This window comes from Alosa alosa, chromosome 3 (genome assembly GCF_017589495.1).
Source record: "Alosa alosa isolate M-15738 ecotype Scorff River chromosome 3, AALO_Geno_1.1, whole genome shotgun sequence".
Classification (NCBI taxonomy): domain Eukaryota; kingdom Metazoa; phylum Chordata; class Actinopteri; order Clupeiformes; family Clupeidae; genus Alosa; species Alosa alosa.
Window position 1 is genome coordinate 12,422,245 of NC_063191.1, and position 21,591 is coordinate 12,443,835.

Consider the following 21,591-nt stretch of genomic DNA (forward strand, 5'->3'; position numbering starts at 1 on the left):
GGAGTATGGTCTGGCTAGGTTTCGTTTTTTTTTTTTGTTTTTGTTTTTTTTAACATGTGGTTTCCCATTTTATTTATTTTTCTTTTCTGCTGTTTTGGCATAGTGATAACCCTGTGGGTAGGGGTTCTATATCTAATTGCCCCACCAGTCCACCTGGTTGTAGTTGCCCCCATAACTGCCCCCATAGCTCCCGCCGTAGCCATCATTTCCAAAGCTCCCAAAGCCACCTGAAGAAAAACAAAGGCATAGGCACTGTGTAAAAACGTATTTCTACAAGTGGTACAAAGTGTCAAAACATAGCCCTAAATATCCATCAAGATGTCTCAATGACGTGTAATTACATCTTCAGAAACTTCACCTAAGTGCTTTAATCTACAGGACTTCACAAAGAAAAGTATTCCTACTGTATACAGCCATATAAGTACAGGTATCTGCATACATGTTTTAACACACATATTAAACAAATGAAAGGTCCACACCTTTATTTCCACCGAAGCCACGGTTTCCTCCATGGCCACCCGCACTACGAGCACCACGATTGCCAAAGGTGTTTCCACCGCCAGACATCTGTCGGTAGTCTCTGGCTCCAAACCACCAGAGAACCTGCAGGAGGTAACAAGAAAGATGAACAATTAGTAGTGGAGGGAGACTGATGGTGAATGACACCATGACTATGGTTGTGCATGAACAAGCCATGATGCTCCAAACTCACAATCATTCATTTAAGCGATAAGGATTAGGTCATTTTCAACTTCCATTTCCACAATATTGGTATGTGTATAGTAGAATACAGTATGTTTTTAATTTATGGGAGGGGATACAGTAAGGTAGTCCTAATTGATTTCTATGACATTTTACAGGTATTTTCTAAAAGGTGATTATGATTACCTCTTGGAGCGACCACGGTTGCTGCTCTTGTGCTGGTGCTCATAGGCCAGGCTCTCCAGCCAGGAGGGCACTTCCTGCTTGGACTCAACCAGGATGTCCAGCAGGTCCTTTGTGATGTTGCTGTTCTTGTCATTGTAGAAGGAAGTGGCCAGACCTGCGACATGGTTGAAAAGCAATTCATTTTATTCAAAACAAAGGGAACTGTATTGTAGAACTGCAAATTGTAAAATTAGATATTGTTTAGGAGTCTGTATGTCAAACAAATCGTGCTGAAAGATTATACAGATAATCATTGTATTTGGAGGAATCTACAGTTCTTCAGATTTTTAACTGGTCAATTTAAGTGACTTTCTGTCAGAATATGCCCAGCTCGTAGGACTCACCGAGGTTCCCCACACGGCCGGTACGCCCAATGCGGTGGACGTACTCCTCAATATCACTGGGCAGGTCAAAGTTGATGACATGCTTCACATTAGAGATATCCAGCCCACGGGCAGCCACCTGCAATGACATTGACAAAATTAAGCCTAATGATTGGCACAACAAAACCAAGCTAGATCTTTTTGTCTTGCACCTTGTTTCAATGGACATGGACATTATAAACAAATTGTGTTTTTTTCACATTCGACTAACCGCAGTGGCAACCATGATGGGGCAGCGTCCGGAGCGGAACTGGTGCAGTGCTTCTTCACGGTCTCTCTGGGAACGGTCGCCGTGGATACTGGTGCAGGCATAGCCCTCACGGTAGAGGAAGTCCTCTAGGGCATCGGCCCCCTTCTTGGTCTCCACAAACACTAGTGTGAGCGAGTCTTTACCTACAGGGACAGGAAATGAGGTTTGGTTGTCGATCAACGCGCTAAAACCAAATTAAACAAAAACAAAATGCACAGAAGGGGAGAAAGGCTTATACATTCTGCATGATCAAACTCCAAAGAAGGTGGAGGAGGAAAGTGAATAAAAAAAAACAAAAAAACAAAAATACAAATATAACACAAAGGAAAATGATAATTGAGGCATCAGCAGCTTTGCGTCCATCTGACAACCATTAAGTGAAATTGAGCTTTTGTCTCAGACTAAAGGCCAGAATAGTGTACTTGGAGCCTGCCCCGACCTTTTTTTCAAGCGTGCAGACATGACTGACTGCACCCTTTTGCTTTTGGCTTTTTTATTTTTGGGTTCAATGTTTGTCACAGACAGCTGTTTAGGCTTTAATTGTTCTCTTTAATGGCCATCATGGCAGAAGCGTGAGATGAGGTGAGGAGAAGGGATATGACAAAAGGGAAGGGACAAGTGTGTGTGTGTGCGTGTGTGTAAGAGAGAGCAAATGAGCGTGTGTGCAAATGTATATATGTGTGTGTGTGCGTGCATATGTGTGTATGTGCGTGTGCAAGTGAACTTGTGTTGCAAATGCATGTTTGCAAGTCTGTATGAGTGTTTCTTGCAGCTGTGTTTATCTCTCAGCATCACAGTAGCTGTAGGACAGGAGTGGTGCACGTTCACATGGCAACATCAACCCAATGAAATGCATCAACATGCATTTCCTGCACAGGTTGCCATGGTGAAGATGCAGAAAGAAGCCCAGCATGTCAGGCCACCATGATTTTGTTTTGGATGTTTGCACTTTGTAACCATGGCGATGATCTTGGAGGACTCTTTTTTGAGTTGTACCCCAACCCCGATGATTCACAAACAATGGCAGACAAATCGCCTCATCGCTCTGTTTCCATCTTCAGCTTGAGTTCAGTTCAGACACTTCTCTCTTTACCAAAATGTAGGGTCTGTTAGCAAGTAATATCTCATCCCAACAGTTAGGAATGATGACTCGTGTCTTAAGGACAAGAGGAAGTTGGAGGCAAGAGTAGCGAGAGGCGCAGATACGGAATGCGGCATGGTTTCCAAAGGCAACAACCAGACAGGTCTGCAGTGATGACTCACAGGTTATCGACTCTACAGGCATACAGACGCAAAAATCCCCCCAAAAAACAAAACAAAAACGTACAAACTTGCAAAAAAAAAAAAAGCTCGGACATTACCACCAAGCTCTACCACGCTACAAATCAGCCAGGCTCGCATAGAATAGGCCTGCATGCTTCATGGCAGGGGACATTGAGAGTGAAAAATTCCTCTCAGACAAGGCCGAGAGGAATTAGAACGGAAACCTGACAAGCGAATGAGGGGGGTGGGGTGGGGGGGGGGGGGGGTAAACAAAAACTGGGAATCATCTGAGATGGGTGATGGGGAGGGAGGTAGGGGAGGGGTGGAATGTGATGCTCTGGATAACCATCTTGAAGGGGAAGTAAGTCGCCCACTTACCGGGTCTCTCTGGAGCCTCGCCTGCATTTTCCTGAACCTCACTGGGAATGACTTCAAATAAGAACCAAACCTCCCAGTAAACTTTAATGCACTTCACAGCACACAGATTTTTGTTTTTTACGTATACATACAAAGATACACACATACACGCACACATACATGCATGCATAAAACAGCACACGAGCTGGACTGGTTAAGAGCATCAGCTAATCGTAGTGGCTACCAAGGAAACTTTTGGAATCTGAAGAAATTAAGCAAGTCCAACAGAACTGCCAATTTTAAGTGTTTGGGAGGAGGATTATCTGTCCAGCCTAGACAGACAAAGACACACACACACACACACACACACACACACACACACACACTGTTCAGACAAGGGGAACTAGGGTATTCGGTCAAGGCCTTACATGGGGTAGAAATTACGGGGGAAACTGGGGGAGGGAAAAAAAAACAAAATGGAAGAAAAAAAAAAAAAAAAATTCTGCAACAAACATTGAACCGTTTTGACTTCTCTAATTATACTAAAAACCTCAAAACCCAGAAAAATGGAGATTAAAAAAGGCCTCCGTGGGCTTGATTTTCTAGGTCATTAACACACACACACACGCGCACAGTTATCTGGCTGGGATTTAGAGGCTTGGATCAGAACAAAACGGAGACAGGTGTTGCACCTACCTGTGGCATTGAGCAGGTCCAGCAGGAAGGAGCGCTTGTCGCTCTCCTCAACCCACACCACCTTTTGGGTGATGTTCTCAGAGGTGGAGCCTACGCGGCCCACAGCCAGGAAGATGTACTCCTCCAGGAAGTCTCTGGCAAGGATCTGAAAGGCCGAATGCACACACATGTGTAAGACAGGGCTGTGTTGCCTTGGTTGCTGAGAACAGGTAGCTACATACATAGACACATACATTGTTTAAACTTATCATCTAATTAAGAAAATAATCCACAGACTAATCGACTTATTATAGTTGCAGTCCTACACATACATATATTGAGTTTTATTTAGGTAGCACCAAAACTGTCGATGCACTCTGTAGAGATCAAAGCCTAAATGCTCAAGATTAAGTACTAAGGTGGCAGAGGAAAGGACCAAAACCTCCCTTTTAGAAGTGAAAATGTCTGTGCCTGAAGTTCAGACGTCATATATACTTTAGTCTAATTGCCTATTTTCAAATCAAACCTGCCGGCTCACACCTGGATTCAGGTACTGTGCCTGAACAATTTATTCCCTGCAGGAATACTGTAAAACATTGATTAATAGCCCAAGCTTTTGTTTACTTCAATAGTCAAACTCAACCTACTTATATTTGAGACAGGCGTCTATTAGGGCCAAGCCTTTACGTAATTCCTCTTATACAAAACAAAAATTGTCATCCAATAACATATTACAAATCATTCTGCGTTTAGTGGGGGCTTTTAATCAACGTTTTACGGTATACAGACATGTTCATAGCTCAATCATCATCACCATGTTATTTTAGCCTTTGACTCCAGGCACCACGCTGGTGCGTAACATCTGGGTCATCAGCTGCGTTGTGCCAGGGGTCAGCAGAGGTCGGACCCGTACCTGGATCTCCTTGGGGAAGGTGGCGCTGAACATCATAGTGTGGCGGACCCCTTTCGGGGGCATGGTGTCCTGCTCTACGATGCGGCGGATCTGGGGCTCAAAGCCCATGTCCAGCATACGGTCAGCCTCATCCAGGACCAGGTAACTGCAGAGCAGAAAAGTGGGAGGAAAAAGGCATTTTGTCAAAAGAATCAACACTTACAGTAAGTCTATGGACCCTTTCAAGAGACTTCCATTATCAGCATCATAGTTGGCCCCACAAGACTTCCTTTTTAACATTCCATATGTTATCTTAATGCAGAGGAAGTAGATTGGGGCCCAAATAGAATGTTCAAGCATTGTTTGTGTTTACCTTGTTGAAAGGGTCCATAGCAACTAGGCCATTTGTGCAACATCAGAACAAGTCTTTATTATTCTGCCCATTTCATTTCCATTTCTCTTGAAAGCATGCCTGCGGGGAAAACTAGGGCAAATGCTAAGACTCTTCGTTTCAAACGAACTTGATCTGGAATGGTATGTGTGTGTGTGTGTGTGTGGGAGAGGGGGTTGAAAATCCACTTATCAGATAAAAAAAAAAAAAACAACAGTGAGTATTCAGTAACAGGCACGCTGCCACTCTAGTCACATTTACATGGGAAGGCCGACCGATATGTTTTTTTTAGGGCCGATACCGATATCAATTATTACCAAAACAGGAGGCCTATAACCAATAGGTAAAACCGATATGTCAGTTGTCAAAAAGGTGGGTATAGTAAAGGCTATATGCTGCAAAAATTTAATTCAAAATCATTTAATTATGCAAACTTTTCTTTCTTCTTTTGATGCAAGTTGATAGACAATTGTGTATCACTTTGCAAGTGTAAATCCTGTGTATCGTGTTAATCCAAGAGCTGAGTGATAGCAATTATTTTCATAGAGTAGGCCTGCACAATGGGCTATGTGCTTGTTAAGGGACCTGTCACAAAGAGGATGCTTTGCCATTGTGTGTGTGAGTGCATTTAGAGGGAGAGGAAGAGGTGCATCGTGATGGCAAGTGTTACGGTTGAATAGTTTAACAAAACAGTTTTAAAATAGTTCTTAGGCTATTTAAGCATGCAATTTGTGTCCATGTGTAGGCTATAAGCTACACTTTTGAGAGCCTAAAAGGCACGTTAATAGCCAGCTCAGGACGCGATTTTGTTCAGGTTGGATTAAATTACGGTTGGCCCTGGGTGCATGTAGTCTTTTCTAACAGTCCGTTTCAAAAAGGAGCAATTACACTTTTTGACGTTCGCTATCGCATAATTTAGGACTTGTCTGTACTATGTCCGCCGAGGTGTCCCGTTATTCACAATTAATGAATGAGGCGGAGGCAGAGAACTCCCGACGCGTAGCACCCGAGTTTGTGGGATAACTAGTAAACAGCATCAGTAACGTGCATCAATCGGGAATTCGCTAAATGAAGGAAGTGGGTGCTTTACTTATTGATCCGGATCAAAGAGACAATAGCTTACAAAGTGGTGTTTTTGTAACTTCAGTGTAGGCTACAGCTGAAGCCCAGTCTGCCTCAGTGAGAATCCTAAACTTTGTCTGTGTTCAGTCTTCGATCCTGATTGGCTGCATTCGTGCTAACTAACAAATCAGACGGTGTAGTGGGCGGGACAATGCTCTTGACCACAGAGTAGCAAATTCAGGGAGTGAGAGATGCTTTACAGACAAAGTAGCGCGTTTCATTCTTTACCCATTTCAATATCAGCTTATTGGTGGAAAAAATGACCAATACCAATTATTATAAAAATTCTAAATCAGCCCTAATAATCGGCAGGGCGATAATTGGTCGACCCCTAGACTGTGCATGCTCAAAAAGTGGTACAGATTTACCCCCAGCTCCTGATGCAAAGTTCAAACAGCCAGTCCTCAGAGTGTCCAAGAGATGGGCTTTATTTTTAATGCGTGTCCACTAGTCTGTGTGCGTGCGTACCTCAGTGTGTGTGTGCGTGCGTGAGTGCGTGCGCACTTACTTGCAGTAGTCGAGACCGATCTTGCCCCTCTCCATCATGTCAACCAGACGCCCGGGCGTGGCCACCAGCAGGTGGCAGCCTCGCTCCAGGTCGCGGATCTGCTGCCCGATGTCGGCCCCGCCGTACACCACGCACGGCCGCACGCGGGAGCGGTAGGCAAACTGCCCGAGACACAAAAGAGCCCATTCAGACGCGGTCACTTTAGGCCGAGAACAATAGGACAGCTCAAAGAGGGGGGGTGGGGTGCAGGATAGGGAAGGGAGGGGGTGGAGTTACGCATGCCAGTCAGGGCAGGGCAGGGCAGGGCATGCCAGTCAGGGCAGGACAGGGCAGAGAGTGGCTCTGGGAGGCAGGAGCGAGTAGTAGAGCTCAACCTTACCTTGCGGGACTCGTCGTAGATCTGAAGGGCCAGCTCACGGGTTGGTGCCAGCACCAGAGAAATGGGGAATTGCTTGCGGCGTCCATATTTCCCATTCTCCTGCAGATAAAAAAAAAAAAAAAAACACCACACAAACATCAACATTCATCAATCATGCGACCAACCAACAATGAATTATGCCACTGTATGACTATTAGGTTTCTGCTCAATATTTCAAAATTGTATTAACCTAGAATGCGGTTTTTGCCCTTCTAATATGAAACAAACATTCTGCTTGCTCTCAACACACAAGGCTGAATCAATCCAAACCATGCTGCTGTCCTTGAACATTGGCAATGTTTGAATATCTGACAGTGGCATAGTCAACTGCCTCTGGATAAAAAAAAAAGGACTTCATTTAAAGATGACAGCGCGTCATGCCAGAGCCGTCGTACCTGCCCACTGTTCTTGGCAGCCTGCAGGGCCTCTCCAGGGCCCTCTGTGTAGATCTGACTGAGGATGGGCAGCAGGAAGGCTGCAGTCTTCCCAGAGCCTGGTAAACACAGACCAGACCCACATTAGAGGGGAAGAAATAAAGGGGTGCAATAGGGGTACCACTGAGCTGTGGCAGGTACTGCATTAGTACTAGTAGGACACCGTAGTTTAATCATGCACATATTGCCATTATAAACAATGTGTTGGAGACGGCAAGAGAACTCTAAAAACCTTAAAACATCCAATGTCCCATGATGCATTGCATTTTGTGTGTGTGTGTCCGCGTGTGGCTTCTGAGGGCAACCCTGCCTACCTGTCTGAGCGCACGCCATCAGGTCTCTCTTGGCCTTGATGATGGGGATGGCATACTTCTGTACCGGGGTGGGCCGTGTGTAGCGGCTCAGAGCAATGTTGCCCATGATGATCTCCCCCATGTCCACATCATGGAACTGAGGGAGATGGACACGCGTTCATATTTTAACATTTATATTCACGCTGTAAAATGCCCATCGGTGATGAGATTCCATAACATGTTACAACCAATACTTTGATTGAACCATTCATTGTAAATCATTACTAACACTAATATTGAGTAGCAATTGAACTTCACTTCCTTTACAGAGGGAAGAGCTTTTACTGTAACAGGCAGACAAGGCAAGCTATGACAATAGACACAGCATTGCAATCCAACCGTGTACGGGTTCACACCATGTACGCATTTAAAAAAAACATTTGAGCTATGACTAATTTGTCTGTGCAACGTCCCGAGGGCCACGAGCAGCAAGAATGAAGGTGAGGCGGGACTATAACTTACGCTCTCGATGTGAGGAGGGGAACTGGAGCCAGTGGCTTCCACAGGAATGTCGTCATACTTCTCAAAGTTAATCCCTGTGTTGCTGGCAGCGAACAGCTCACTGAGAGCAGAATGAGACATGAGTGAGACAGAGAATAACAGAGGGGCAGGGGAATGTGTGAGTCAAAAACCGATAATAACCACCATGAGAAAGCAGAACTGCAATAGCTACGTCTATATATCTCCAGGCTTAGACCATAGGGTCCTACCCATGATATAAAGTTGCCTGAAGGGTAAGGGGAGGGTTGGGTGAATGACTCACTGTTCCAGGCGCTCGTTGGGAGGGGTGGGTTTGGACCAGTCCTCTTCATCTCTGGATTCTTCCACCCAGCGGCTGTTCCCTCCGGCACTGAAGCCACCGCGCTCGTACCTACAGGGGACACCAAGCACATCGCACATCAACCAAAGCAGCACACAAACGCTAAGAAATATGCAGTGCTCTGCTTCCTTTGTAGTTCTGCACAACTGTGCATGTTGCAAATATGTAAAATGCTATACATTCAGATTTTGATGACAAAGAAACCTTGTTTAAAGTGCTTTGTTCTCATACCTTCCTCTGGACCCAGTGCCTCTGTCGTTAAAGAAAGCAGATTTGCCACGGTCAGTCCGTGCTCCAAAGCTACTGTAGGCATCCCTGTTGGCCCCTGCGTTCCAGCCGCCATCTTTGTTTTCATATCCATAAGGTACTACAAAAGAAACGGCAGCAAGGACAAAAGTTGGACATGCTCTTTCTCCACATGATCAGCAGAAGAGGTCTGTGTTGGCTAGAATCCATCTATGCCATTTTATTAATGTTTACATAATGCTTTGGAGAGACACTCTTGGATATGGAGGGCATTGCTGTGTTTGAAAAAAAAAAAAAAAACAATACAGAAAGAATAGAGTTGTCCACACCTGCATTGTGCATGGGCTGGGTGAAGGTGCCGCCACGGTTTCCACGGAAACCGCCACGCCCGCCTCCCCTTCCGTCGTTACGAGGTGGGCCACGCCCAAAGTTGTTTCCGCCGCCATTCATCCGGTTGTCATGGTAGCCATTCACAAAGCCGTTGCTGCGCCCACCATCCCATCCTGGGGAATCTGGGGAGAGGAAGCGGCAAGGTCAGATGAGGAGAGGAAGAGGAAGAGGAGGAGGGCACTTACCCCCTCCACTGACCACCATCACAAATCACAGGGGAAAGCTTTCAAGTCCAGATATTTATGGTAAAACTGATTTGGGCTGACAGATTAGGGTGGTTGTTTTGTGATCGTGACATTTCTGTTTTATTCATCGGAAACAAGAATGGGCATATGTAGAGAGTTTTTTTAGGAGTTTTTATGGTCTGCAGCAGCCATAGCTGTGTTAGGCTTAAGCAGGCCGAGTGAGAGAGAAACCGGCCCCGTGCAAGGAGAGGAGAGATTGCAACGGGGAGAGAAAAAACTAACAAAACAAAAAAATACCACTTTACTCTGTAGAACCAGGCCTGGCACTCCTAATATAGCTTGGTCTACACACACTCTCACACACACACACACACACACACACACACACAATTATGGCAGAATGTGCCGAGACAAAGAGCTTTGCAGTGACGTTCACCCACTGGAACATCTTGCACCAGCACACTGGTCAGCCGCAGAAGGCCATTACAGCACAGGGGCCATCTAAACTCACGACTGCCACAATGACATGCACACCAAGCCACTACCTCTTAGGGACAAAGTACTGCGTTTTCCCCCTCGTAAACCAGGCTAGGGCGTAGGTGTGTGTGTGTGTGTGTGTGTGCTTATTCAGCTCAAAAAAATGTCACACAGAGAGAGAGAGTTGGAGGACAGTGAGGCCCAAGACTGAGAGTAAAACAAGTCGTGCAACTGTGTAACCCCAGGACATTTACCACAGCGATCAGCCCAGCTGCAGACACTTGACGTGTCGTCATTTCCGTCCATCGTCACACTGGTGTCAGTATAGGCCGGGGAGACTGGAGGACACACACACACACACACACACACACACACATCCAGGTGACGAGTCCAACCTAGTACTACCTGGTCTATAAGGGATATTTCACAATGCAAGCACCCGCAATGCATTTAACACACATGCAGAGACCAGCACCAGACCAGCAGTCTGACAAACACAGCCAAAGGTCAATAACTTCAACAACAGCCAGCAACAGCATAGGAAAAGATACACAACATGTCTCAATAGCCAAATCATCCCTTAGCTCCGAGTGGTAGATATTACCCTGTCCAGAGTAGACCGAGCTTCACTTCATCTCACACCATGGCCTCCTCTCTTAAGTGTAGAAACACTCATTCTGTGTAACCGATAATCGCTGTACAAGTACCTGATGAACTGGGCCTGTCTATGCCACAGAATTGAAAGCTAAACAGCTAAGATGTATCAATTCAAACAACTCTTTTTTTTTTTTCTTTTAAACATCAAACAAAAACAAGGCAGCCTTCATTCCTCTGTTCCAAAGCTGGGTGCCCACATTTGGCATGTGGGCGGGGCTTGAAAACGAAATTATTTTTCAAGCGCTCACATATCTGTATGTCTGACATGCGTTCGTTTCAGTGTTTGGACTTGAGAGAGGAAAATAATAAAATCAACATCAAAACATTCTGGGCACATCCCATAGCCTACAGACTTACGCCTAACCTTCAGTTAAACTCCTTACCAGGTTGTAGACTTTTTGAGTTTTATCCATGACACTGTTCCATTCAAACCAGCCCCAACATTAGTACTGACAGACAGCCAATTTCCAAATCAGTTTCAGTAGGGCCAGTGTTCTCCTTTACAGACCAAGGACCACTTAACCTTTAAAAAAACCTCACGGACCACATAGCTAATAGCCACAATAGGCCTTTGGCATGTGGGTACAGTATCTGGCTTGTTACTGGTCAAAATTCCCAAGCTTCATTCACAGTGATATTGGACACTCCAAAATGACAGACAAGACAAAATATACCCATTTGGACCAAAGGTCCATTTATTAGTTTTTTTTTATTTCAAACAATCAGGAATTGATGAGTTCTCGAACAGACCACGCTCCTCCAGCAATGATTTTATCTGGCCTGGTTTGATTGGTTCTGCCTGGTATGTGTGGATTTACTCCCTGGTTATTGGTTCTGCCATGTGGGGCCTGTTTGGTTTGTTTGTTGTTTTTTTTTGCCTGCCTGGAGCAAACTCTGGGCAAGCATCCAGATTGATTTCTAGACCTTCTCTGATCAACTAATTTAATTCAAAACAGGTTCAAATGAGTACAAAAGGTACAGCCAAGGCACTCTGGCTGCCAAGTTGCCGACACTGGAAAAAGGGGCAGAGGTAAACCTGACAGATGAAAGAACACGGATAATATGCATCCTGGCAGGGTTAGTGGCTGCCCTCCTCCTTTGCATCAACAGCCATACCAGCGATCTATTCAGATCACCCTTTCTTGGAAAGTGGCCAGTGTCCAAACATGCATCACAATACAAACTAGGATTAGCTTGTCAGAGCAGAGACAGATTAGAAAGCATATTAGCATCTGCTAGAACTGGGCTCATTCCTACATTTCACAAGCCCCGCCACTAACATGGGGGCTGTGGCTGGACTAGGGTCACCAAGTGCTGAGCTTATCAATGGTGAGTAGAAGCAAGTGGAGTCAATCCCATGCACACAATTCAGGTATACCACATCTCTCGGACCAGCCACCACCGTAGCTGTGATAATAGGAAATCTCCTGGGATTGGTATCTTGGGTAACCTGAGCAGAAGTACAGGGCAACTTGTAAAATAATAAATAAATATATATATAAAAAAAAATAAACTCTTCCCACTCCCCTTTCAAGCCAAGATAATTGCATTTGGATTATTTTGCCTGCTAATAGTAACCAGTCCTACAGTAATTCCATCCTACAGTACAGTTATTTCTCTCTGTGGTTTCGTTCCTGCTGCCTAGTTTAAGGGGGCTGTTTGGGAAAGACTTAAGGACATTTTGGATTCTGAGTCTTTTTTTTTTTTTAATCATAAAAACAAACACTACACCCACAATAGACAACACACATAATAGCATGGCATGCCCCTCATTTTCATATGATGATCATCTAATAACACTGGTGGAATGCTCAATTAAGAATGTTAACAGAATAGGAAGGTGGAAGGCATGCACCCAGCTGCTGCCTGGAGAGCATAAAGTAGGACCCACTAAGTAAGCAATTGAGTTGGGAACCATGTTGGCATTAACATGTGACCATTTCTAAGAGGGAAGAAAGTGAATTGTGTGAGGTTGCTTGTTTTGTGATAAATTGGAGCTCCCCTGCATATTGGGTCTGATGGCATGTAATTAAACCGTCATGCATTTAGAAATGCAGAGCACCCTCAGCAGAAAGCCGACAGAACAGAACTTACAGCTCCTTACTGGTGGCACTGAATAACCGCTCTGTCTACCAGAGGGAAAAGCATTTCCTGCTGTGAAAAAATGAAGATACAGTCAAAACGCCTGTAAGGAAGCTCAAAGTGAGACAAGAAATTCAGTTTCACCGTTTGAATGATACACAAACATAGAGTGCCAGAGCTTAAAACCCTTTCCGTGCCAAACTGGCTTTTGGACAAGTCAAGATGGTATTTGATTAGCCTAGAAATCTAGACGCACCCTAGCGGCACCAAATTATATTTGCTGCCAAGGGCTAGTCTAGCAACTCTCTGTTGACTTGTGAGCTCGAAAAATTTAACTTCTATCAGGCCAATCAAATCGTGTATAGAGTCGTTAGGCGGGCTTAACATAATGATTGATGGCAGAGTTGCAACGGTTTGGCTTGAATTCCCTGCTACTTGAAAACAAATAAGATGATGTTACTGTTGGCGAACAGTGTGACACGAGTTAAGCTTTTATTAAGTTGACAAAAGTTTGAACTAGCCAACTAGCTCCGCTGGTGGGAAATGCATGGGACTCATAGCACTGTCCTATTGCGTGCAGAGAGAATTTGAAAGACAACCGATTATCCCGCCCCTCGGACTGAGAACTGCAAACGGTGCATGAAGAAGCATGCTAAACGGGCCATTTGAAAAAAATACTTAAATATTCTTGGGTTGTTTTTGCTGGAATGCAAATACGTTGAGCTTTGGTAGTCTGAGCAAATAGCTTTTTGGGTTTGCAAACCTACTTGGAGCGGAGATGGTATTAGAGTGCAACTCTAAAGAGTCAGCAAGAGACTCCAAGAGGGAGGCAGCTGAGAAGAAGTTCATACATCATGAATCACAACAAAAATCACGATGGGAAGATGACCGAGCTTTAAAGTGCACTGAGCACTGGTGTGCTTGGTCACTGATCAAGTGTGAGTGTTTTGCTCTATTTCTTTTTCAACTCGCTGCCATTTTATTTTGACTTGGTGCTACAAAAGAATAAAAGATAAAATGGTGGACAAAGATTAGGAGAAAAGACATTTTTCAGAGCAGACAGTAACAATGGTCTGTCACCAGCTTGCCCATAAAGTGCCACTTTGCCCTACACCATGAGGGACTATGGACCATTACAGCATTAACCCATGGCCAGACAAAACAAATGTGTTTTGGCTTATAGCCGTTTTATAGCTGCAATCCAGTCCAGTATACACTGCCAAACATTGCCATGGTTGAATGTATGACGATAGCACCATATCCGTAGATTCTTAATTTAAGTAACCTTTCATCATTTCTCAACTGTGTTTTAAGAAAAATTATAACTCTCAAACATTGCTACATTCAGACTATTTCCATTTGAGTTGCACTTTTGGAAATGATAAAAGTAAAAAAAAGAAAGAAAAAGCTCCTGGCACCAAGTTCAATACTACATTAGTCACATGTATTCATTCAGCAGACGCTTTTATTCAAAGCGACTTAGAAAAAATATATACAGTACGAGTGGTGTGCTGTTTAAGAATCATAAACATAATCATATGATAGTCAGGGTTCCCACTCTAAGTCAAATGACCAATTCCATGACTTTTTCCTGACCTTCCCTGACAAAAAAAAATGAAATGAAAATGAATTTTCCTGATTAATATATAATGAATAAACAAAGTTGGGCTACTCAAGCCAGCAGTAAAGCGAATACAGATATACACCAATTCTGTGTGGAAATATTTGTATTAATGTATTTTGGAAAGTACGTAACTGCTACAACAAAATTCCCTGATATTCCATGACTTTGCCCCAAAAATGATTAAATTCCCTGACTTTCCATGTCTGGAATAGACTTTCCAGAATTCCATGATATTCCATGACCCGTGGGAACCCTGTATAGTTGATAAATCAAATCAAACCGCTAATAGTGCACACCTGCATGCATACTTACCATTTTTAGAAGCCTCTTTGTTTCTCAAGTGAGGCGGAATGTAACGCCCTGAACAAAAAGACACACACACACACACACACAATTAGCTTGGTATGACCCCTCAAAAAGATGCTCCCAAGTTACACAAGAATAGAAATGTTATTCTGATATGACCAAAGTATAACAATGACATTGTTCCTTAAAGTCAAAATTAACTTACTGCCTGTTCCACCACCCTGTACGTCCACAGAGTTCAAGTCTAGGACAGCAAGCTGAAAACAAAACAAAATGGAAATTACATCTTGTGCAGATGCAAAGAGGTCACATCAGGAGCGATGTGCTCAGCTGGTCCAGGAGTGTCTTCCTGGACCACCTGATTATACACAAGAATTGCCTTCAACATCTGAATTTCCTTGGATGCTTTCTGACACATTCAATGCCATTTATCAGGCTCGTGAGGATCATGTGTTTGCTAATTCAAGATGGGGTTGTGATACAGCCAGCTCCAGTGTGTGGTGTCTGCAACGGAGAAGGCCACCTCACAAAAGTTGTGCTAAAGTTCATCTACTTCACTGCAAGCATACGTTATTTAACCTGTTTGACGAAAGTTCTAGTGTGAGCAGAGTAACCTCTAACTGGACTGGTCAGAAAAACACATGCCACGTTCGTCTTTTAAGCAGCTGCACACTATGATGGCTTGTACCTAAGACTAAGGTATAGAGCGAAGTATTGTTCTCTATGGTAGCAATAGACTAGCACTAGACGTCAAAGAAAGATTTCACTAGTCACCAGTGTATTTCATATCGGTCGGTCACCACAGCCATCTGAGGAGAACATCTGCGCGTACTGTGCTTCCAACTTTAGTTAGCTATAATGTGCATAGTGTTAAGCAGCTACAATTACTAACGTTACCCACAAAATGTCCGACAAGATCCGACGAAATTTCTTAGGAAGTAAGCTCCATGCTAACAGCATTGCCGGCAAATCAACATTAGATCGAACTGTATGTAGGCAGAGTTTGGGCAACCTCTTAATGTACCACAACATTACACACGGGATTCTTGAGACAGCAAAACAGCAGCACAAGAGTAACAGCGGATAAATTATTAATATCAACTACCCCTCCCCTGGCCGTAATCAAGCGATTTAGGAGCCATGACAAAATGTAGCCAGCAAGCTAACGATTGACCGATTGACATGTTGTTGTTTACATAAAAATAACAGTTCGCGTTAACAAAAATTAAACACACAAATGCATGCTAGTTAGCGAGCTATACAGACCATAACTGGCAGACCACATGTTGAAAAAATCATTTCGATGAAGAGTTTCCTTGACCCATTCGATGAAATAGTTACATGCGTAGTTAACCAGCCATCTTGCATTGGGTTGACGCTACCGGCAACTTAGCATTCTATGCTAAATACAGATCCCCAAGTTAACTGGTGGAAACTCGCTGAAACTAAGAGCGGTGTTGGTAGAACAGTGTCATATTGAAGAACATGGAAAATCTAAATGTAATTATGATAAACCATATAAGTAACGTTTACGGTGGGCTAGTCGCCATTAGCTGTGCAAAACACAGGCCGCAGCGAGAAAAGACGATACAGTCGCACTGAAATATGAAGCTCCGCCATCATCACCATCGCTGGCTAGCGTTTACAGTCCTAGTGGCTAACTAAGTCGCTAGCAACCACCATTTTATTAACGTTACCAGCTAACTTACAAGCGTCAATACATTAGCCAGAACTCTAGGCTATGCTAACTGATAGCACAGCAAGTCCGAAACAAAATCGTAACCCCTCAAAAAAACAAACAATATATTATAAGATTTGCAAAGTTAAATACAACTTTAATAGGAGGCAAACTCACCTGCTGCTCTAGACCGTGTGAATTGTCGACGACCACATGACTCATAACTAAAGTAGATAGTGTGGATCACTTCAAATGAGAAAAGGTTTTCTTTGTTAGCAAGCTAACTCACTAGCAGGGGGTTTCTAGGTCTCCTTTGCCAACGACGTCACTCGTCCTTGTTTCTAATATAGTTTTGTGTAATGCTCACCGACTAAATGTATACCTCTAATTAATAAATGTATTATCTTAAGCCTAAGATGGGCTGCCAAAAAAACTGCCCGGAATTCACTCCACTCCGATTAACACCTTTCCCAGTTTTGTCCGCGGTGGAATAAAGCCTAAAGAGCAGGTACCGCGAGATATCATTGGCTGTAGACAGACTAGATCTACACCGGTGGACAGACAGAAAACATAGGTGGAAAATATCGCGATGTTTATTCCTTTCCCGGAAATGTCGGAGCGCCGACCAGTGGCGTTTTGAGGATTCTGCACAAGGTTTATTATTGACAGCTTTTAATGTTTCAGCCTGCACAATGTTGGAATAGACTTTAATACCTTCTGGTGTTGGTGTGCTAAAAATTAGCTTGTGGTGTGTGCTTGTACTTGTATGTGACCATGGCATTAGCCTATATCTAAAAGTTAAAAGATAAACAATTGCTAGTGCGTCCGATCCTAACTCCATATTCAATACAGGAAGGTAAAAAACCCAGGCTAATGCACTGTGAAAAACAGTGAACAGGTTGTTGCTGTTTGAGCTTCTACATCCTTTTATCTATCTATGGTATTACAGCATTCTGAGCAACAGGCATGTTCTAAAACAGATGCTGCACGTCCTTGAAGTAGGCTAGTCATATGTTGCAAGCAACAGATAAAACAAATAGGTTATAGCACAAATTCATGCAATGCTGTTTTGCCAAATACACAAGGGCACAGGCATAGTGTAAACAAGCATAAGACAACAAGTTCTGGGTCAAGAATCACTCCTCTAAAACCAATAAGTGGACCTGGAATGCAGATCCCCCTCATCCTGAACCTTTTTCATCTCCCCTCCTCCAGCAGAACTTCATACCAACTTTTTCCCTATTAAACTCCACCCTCATAAATAGCCATTGTCATATTCCTTCCCTTGTTTTTTTTTACAGAGAATTATTACATTCCGCTTCACAACTACTAACACAGATACCCATACATGCACATTATTATGACCGCCGCGCAGCGAAGCGGCGGTCATATAGGTTTAGTCAGATTTTTTTTTTTTTTTTTTTTTCTTTTTCGCATGCCCAAATTTCCGTCAATGATTCCCGGGACACTGAAAGACCGGGGTACACGAAACTTGGTGGACATGTAACCCCACATGGATAGCATGGAACCATCGTTTTTCGTTTTGATCTGTAGCCCCTCCGCTGAATTGGACCCCCGAAAGGAGGGTAGGGCAGACACAGTTTTCTGTGAATATCTCGAAAACCGTAGGGTTTAGGAGGACCTTTTTTTTTTGTATGTTGATCTCAAGGGGCCATGTCAACCCATTCCATAACCACTCATTTCATGTATAGCGCCACCTAGTTAAAACACAAAAAGTAAAAATGAGGTGGTGTAATTGAAGGTATCTGTGACCTAACATAGTCAAAACTGCACAAAATTGGAAGTATAGGATCATTATGACACCCTATGTATGCACGCCAAGTTTTGTGGAATTCCGTTCATGGGGGCCACACAATAAATTAATTTATGTTACTATACACCAACTGGCCTGTAGGTGGCCGGAGACAGTTTTCTGTGAATATCTCGAGAACCGTAGGGCCTAGGGAGGTCCACCTTTTTGTATGTTGGTCTTTAGGGGGCATGTCCATCCCCATCCCATTACCACTTATTTCATGTATAGCCACCTAGTTAAAAAAATTAAAAAGCAAAAATGAGGTGTTTTCATCTCAATATCTCTGGCTGACAAGGTCAAACTGCACGAAATTAAAAGAGTAGGATCATTATGACACCCTCTGAATGCATGCCAAGTTTTGTGTACTTTCGTTCATGGGGGCCTTACAAAAAATAATTTATGTGTACATTTAGTGGCATTACACCAACAAGGATTCCGGGACACTGAAAGACCGGGGTACACAAACTTGGTGAGCATGTACCCCCACATGGATAGCATGGAACCGTCATTTTTCGTTTTCATCTGCAGCCCCCCGCTGGACTGGACCCCGAAAGGAGGGGTAGGGCAGACACAGTTCTCTGTGAATCTTTTATGGTATGTTGGTCTCAAGGGCCCACATCAACCTGGCTCATAATCACTCATTTGTGGATGCCCCCCGGTAAAAATGAAAATCAGTAGGATTAAAAAGAAAGCCAAAATAAATATTCATCATCATCATCATGGCTGCATTTTCAGTATTACAGAAGTAGTCGTTTGTCCTAGATGGGATGTGCAGTGAGATCGTAATTTTGTTGGAGGTTAAAAAGTGGGTTGGAAAAACAATGGGAGCTTCATACAAAGGACTGTAATTTACATGGCGAACATCTAATAGGATAGGAACGATGTTCACATGAAGTGTAATTCCCATTTCTTCTTGAAGTCAAATAAATCTAAGGATGTTTATCGGACATGCTTGGTTTTACTGCAGGAATGCGTTAATCTTGTAATATCAATAAGGACCTAGGTAATGTTACCGTTAGTTTGATGGAGGCATTTGATTTATTGCATTTATAGAAAACTATAAATGGTTATACCAAACAAATGTATAGCAGCACTGTTTGTATCTTTCGACTGTCATTTATTGCACTGCTACAAAAATCATTCTGTGCAATGGAAGATTTACCAACGTTACACCGGTCTGATACAGTTTTGCCTATACATGGGTGAGACTGAGCCTGTTTATTTTGTTTTTAAGTCGTGCAGGGGTGAGAGGGGAATCGATGTGCTTTGATTACAGCTTGGTAGTTGTAGTCTGTGAAATTAAAAAGCACGTGTGTGTGGAAGTATCCAAACAATGACACCTTCATTTCATTATGGCTGCTTTAGCAAATCACCTTAAGCTACTGTGTAGTGGGTCCCATTTAGAAGTGGCTACTTCATTGGCGCTTTCCTTGACTCATGGAGCTGCGTGGAATGTTATTACAACTTTTCAACCGATATGACAGTTTAAGTCCGCTTGATACTGTAAGGCATGAAGCCATTGGTTTCAAAGGAGATTTTATTTTGTGTCGCCAGCATAGCCTATTGACAATTTATGTTGTCAATAGGCCTATTTTATAATCCTACCTGTAGCTTAGGGAAGCTAACAACTTTCTATTAGGATCTAGTTTGTTAGTTACCGTTTTTGTCATAACTCCCTGATGCATTTTTGCATTTAGAATAGCCAGAGCGTGTATATCTCAATCGGAAAATTAAACAATATCGGGTGCCTATGGACTAGGCTGGGTGAACCCAGCCTGATCTGCCCCGCTATTTATTTTTGATTTCTTAAAAGATTGAGCTTGGTCTGATGAAAGCCAGACTAGCCATGGACCTCAGTTAAACAATGCAAGGGAACATGAATCAGCCTATATTTGCACTAACAATAGCGGACAAAAGCTTTTCAACTTTGGCCCGTTAAAATGTGTATGAACAGTCTAGCGGCGCATTTCATCAAGGCCCATTTGGACATGTCAGTTATTTGCACCACTGGTTAGATGTAAAACAGCATTTCGTTTCAGACTAGGCTACTGTTACTTAATTTGTGCATTAACAATAACGTTTCAGACTACTGTTACTTAATTTGTGCATTGACAATAAAGTATTACATGAACTAAAGATGACTAAAATCTTATGTAGAAGAAGAAACATTCACAAAAAATCCATCCATCCCAAAAATGACCTTTGTTTTTGATAGCTGTTGAAAACGGCATGGAACTGACAGGGATGTTTTTGTTTATAAATACACAAAAAATAAATAAATAAATAAATAAATAACATTATGCTGATACCTTTTGCTTTTCCCAAATACAGTGTAGCCTACAGGTGTAAGTGACCTTTCATCAATCCAGTTGCAATGGATGAACTGTGATGAACTGCCCTACTTGTGATTGTTTAGAGATTTTAAAGGTTTTATAACAATGCTACATCTTCTTTGGCTATTCTACAATCTATTCACCTTTTCAGCACCAGTAGGGTATCTGTGCAGCCGCACACACACACTCAGGCATGCCAAACAAGCATACACAAAAGTTTCAAGGTGGGGGATGGAGTAAAATATGGAGACAAATTGAAGTGTGATTTATTTTTTTGAGCGGATGTACAGGACTGGCTTGGTCATATTTTGTACCGCTATCGCGGTACATTGGGTTAGTAGCCATTGACCTTTATGTAGCATTGTTTGTCTTATATTCTATATTACTTGTTTGTTGTGTCTTATCTATGTCTTAATGCAGGGCTATATTACATATGTGTGCATTCATATTGTTCAGACAGTACAATTCTTGTGTCTGAAATGATCAGAAACTTTCAAAGCCTTTATTTATTTTCAAATCTCAAACTTTAAATGGTTTGGCCCACGTGTGAATTTAGGCACAGTGCTTGACAACTTTAAGACCTGATTGTATATATTGCCATTGTCTGTAGTGATAGTGTCTAGCCTAAATTCCTTTTATGTGTGAACACACATATAGTCAAGTCAAGTCATATTTGTTTATATAGCACACTTAAATGCAATGTTATTGACCCAAGGTGCTCAGAAATAAAATAAACAGTAATAAAAACAAAAATAATGACATAAATGACAAAAATAAATAAAAAAATAAATGAAAATACTAAATAATAATAATAATAATAATAAACAGATTATGATTGTAGATAAAAATAAACATATGGTTACTGAAACTACTACTACTATAGGCCTAGAGAAAGATGTATAGTAAAGTTAGATGCCAGTTAATATAATGCAGAAAAGAAATAGAAATAAGATTAAAAATAAATAAATAAATAAATAAAAAAACAAACAAGGGGAGAAATGAATGGA

The 21,591-nt window shown here is 42.7% G+C and overlaps 1 protein-coding gene across 1 annotated transcript; it reads right to left on the reverse strand.

Moving 5' to 3' along the window:
• ddx3xa (DEAD-box helicase 3 X-linked a) lies at positions 1–16,989 on the reverse strand. Its single transcript, XM_048238807.1, is given in 22 exon segments — positions 1–227; positions 480–593; positions 596–603; positions 889–1,042; positions 1,272–1,389; positions 1,522–1,703; positions 3,877–4,021; positions 4,769–4,913; positions 6,769–6,929; positions 7,148–7,246; positions 7,582–7,679; positions 7,935–8,070; positions 8,436–8,535; positions 8,737–8,844; positions 9,025–9,160; positions 9,369–9,551; positions 10,346–10,429; positions 12,127–12,198; positions 12,843–12,902; positions 14,767–14,814; positions 14,966–15,017; positions 16,616–16,989. Coding segments are annotated over 22 exon segments (2,343 nt in total). The 5' UTR covers positions 16,661–16,989; the 3' UTR covers positions 1–132.
• Positions 16,990–21,591: the final 4,602 nt, after the last annotated feature.